At 56.5% G+C, this 1687-nt stretch overlaps 1 protein-coding gene across 1 annotated transcript; it reads left to right on the top strand.

The window, feature by feature from the left end:
* Window positions 1–436: 436 nt before the first annotated feature.
* LOC128113856 (annexin-2 receptor-like) lies at window positions 437–991 on the top strand. The gene has a single exon (XM_052743776.1). The coding sequence runs from the start codon at window positions 437–439 to the stop codon at window positions 989–991; it is 555 nt and encodes a 184-aa protein (XP_052599736.1).
* The last annotated feature ends 696 nt before the right edge of the window (window positions 992–1687 follow it).

The following is a 1687-nucleotide window of genomic DNA, read 5'->3' as shown; positions in this document are numbered from 1 at the left end:
ACCAAGTGATCTGATCGATGAAGGTCAAGCACTCGAAACACAGTCCGTGCTCCAACGCGACCGATGAAGGTCAAGTGCTGGATGACGTTCAAGTGCTCGAACACGACCACGACCAAGTGCACGAACATCGTCCAGTGCTGAAACACGTCCAAGTGCTCCATGAAGGTCAAGCACTCGAAACACCGTCCAGTGCTTTCACGCGACCAAGCGCTCGAGGACGGTCAAGTGCTGGAAAACGAACATGACCAAGGGCTCGAATACGACCAAGTGCTCGAAGATCTAGGCAATAGACGTTTTAAGATGGACAAGTTTACCAATTCATCCGACCACGCCCCTCTGGAAGACTACAAATACCCAGGGCCAGAGCCTGCAGAAGAATCTGCCACCAGCACTGTGCACAGGCTGCTGTCATCCCGGTGCAAGGGCTGCTGGAGCGATGGAGCCGACTTTCTGGTCCGTGCACGTGAAGCAGGCCTGGGATTCCGCCCCTGTGTCGCCAGAGACCGAACTTGTGCTTCCCGTCTTCTCGGAAGAACGTGGGCCGTGGCCTCTTCCTTTCTATCCGGTCCTAGGAGCGATCCCCTCCCACAGAGGTGACGATCTCGAGCAACCGCTTCAATGTCTCCAGGGTGACTTGGCGGGATCCTACGGGAGGACCGACTCTTCCAGCGAGCCGGACTCCCCGCGGGCCTTCCACGAGGGACACGAGCAACCAGCGACCCCGGCAAGACTGGAGGACTCTGACCTAGAACCGGTCCCTGAGGCAGAGCAGCACCGGCCCTGGTCCAGAGCGCCCCACCGTGGCCACGAATCGCGGGACACCGAGACCACGGAAAGGAGAAGCCCTGGGGAGTGTCAGCCGCCTACCGCCGGAGACCGGAGCAGAGGACCGCGGGTTTTGTGCGCCCTCTGGCGGGACCTTCTTAGCCTGTTCAGCTGCTGCGTGCCACGTGGCTGCTGCATACCGGTACGTGGCAGCAGGGAGCCTTAGCGAGCTGCAGGCGCCTTTCAGCGTTTTAGAGTGGGCTCTGTGCCAAGTGGATGCTTACCTAAACCTCTTCCTTCCTCGCAGCCGGTAGTTCTGTGCAGCCGGCTGCTTCCAAAATAAACTACATCAACGTGCTTCTGATAATCAGTGTCAATTCTTGCTTGCTTAAAAAATGATCTCAAAGGTAATTAAAGGGGTTGTGCGCGCCAATTTCAAAGCTACTTGATGACACTCGGGATGCGCTATTTTCTAGGATTGGTGGAAAAGCTGGTTTGGGGACAACCGAGGATAGTCCTCCAGCCTTCCAGACGACAGGGTGTGGGTGGGCACTGCTTTCTGACAGCCCATAGCTCCTCCCCCTTCTTCACCGCAGGGGTCCCCGTGGGGCCTGCATTCTCCTTCCCAGAGATTGTCATGGCACAAAGTCAGAGCTCTGGAGATTCTGGACTAGTGTTCAGCTGGCATCTGTGATTCGTCCTCTGAGTTCATATTGGCTGCCAGCAAGCTCGGGAGAGGGTCCTTTTGTTTGGCCTGAAGGTGTTGCTCTGGTGGGGAGCTGTCTGGGATTGCCTTCTTCTCTCTGTCCTTCACCAATTCCAGTGGAGTTAATGCCCAGGAGAGTTTCCATACAGCACACCACCCTGGCCTGAGGGTTTCTCTTTCACACCTTCCTGATTTTAGTCTGGCCTTGGAATTCAG

This window comes from Peromyscus californicus, unplaced genomic scaffold (genome assembly GCF_007827085.1).
Source record: "Peromyscus californicus insignis strain IS unplaced genomic scaffold, ASM782708v3 Scaffold_18__1_contigs__length_77618521, whole genome shotgun sequence".
NCBI lineage: Eukaryota > Metazoa > Chordata > Mammalia > Rodentia > Cricetidae > Peromyscus > Peromyscus californicus.
Note: the sequence above shows the minus strand (reverse complement) of the source record. Positions and strands in the feature narration are given on the sequence as shown.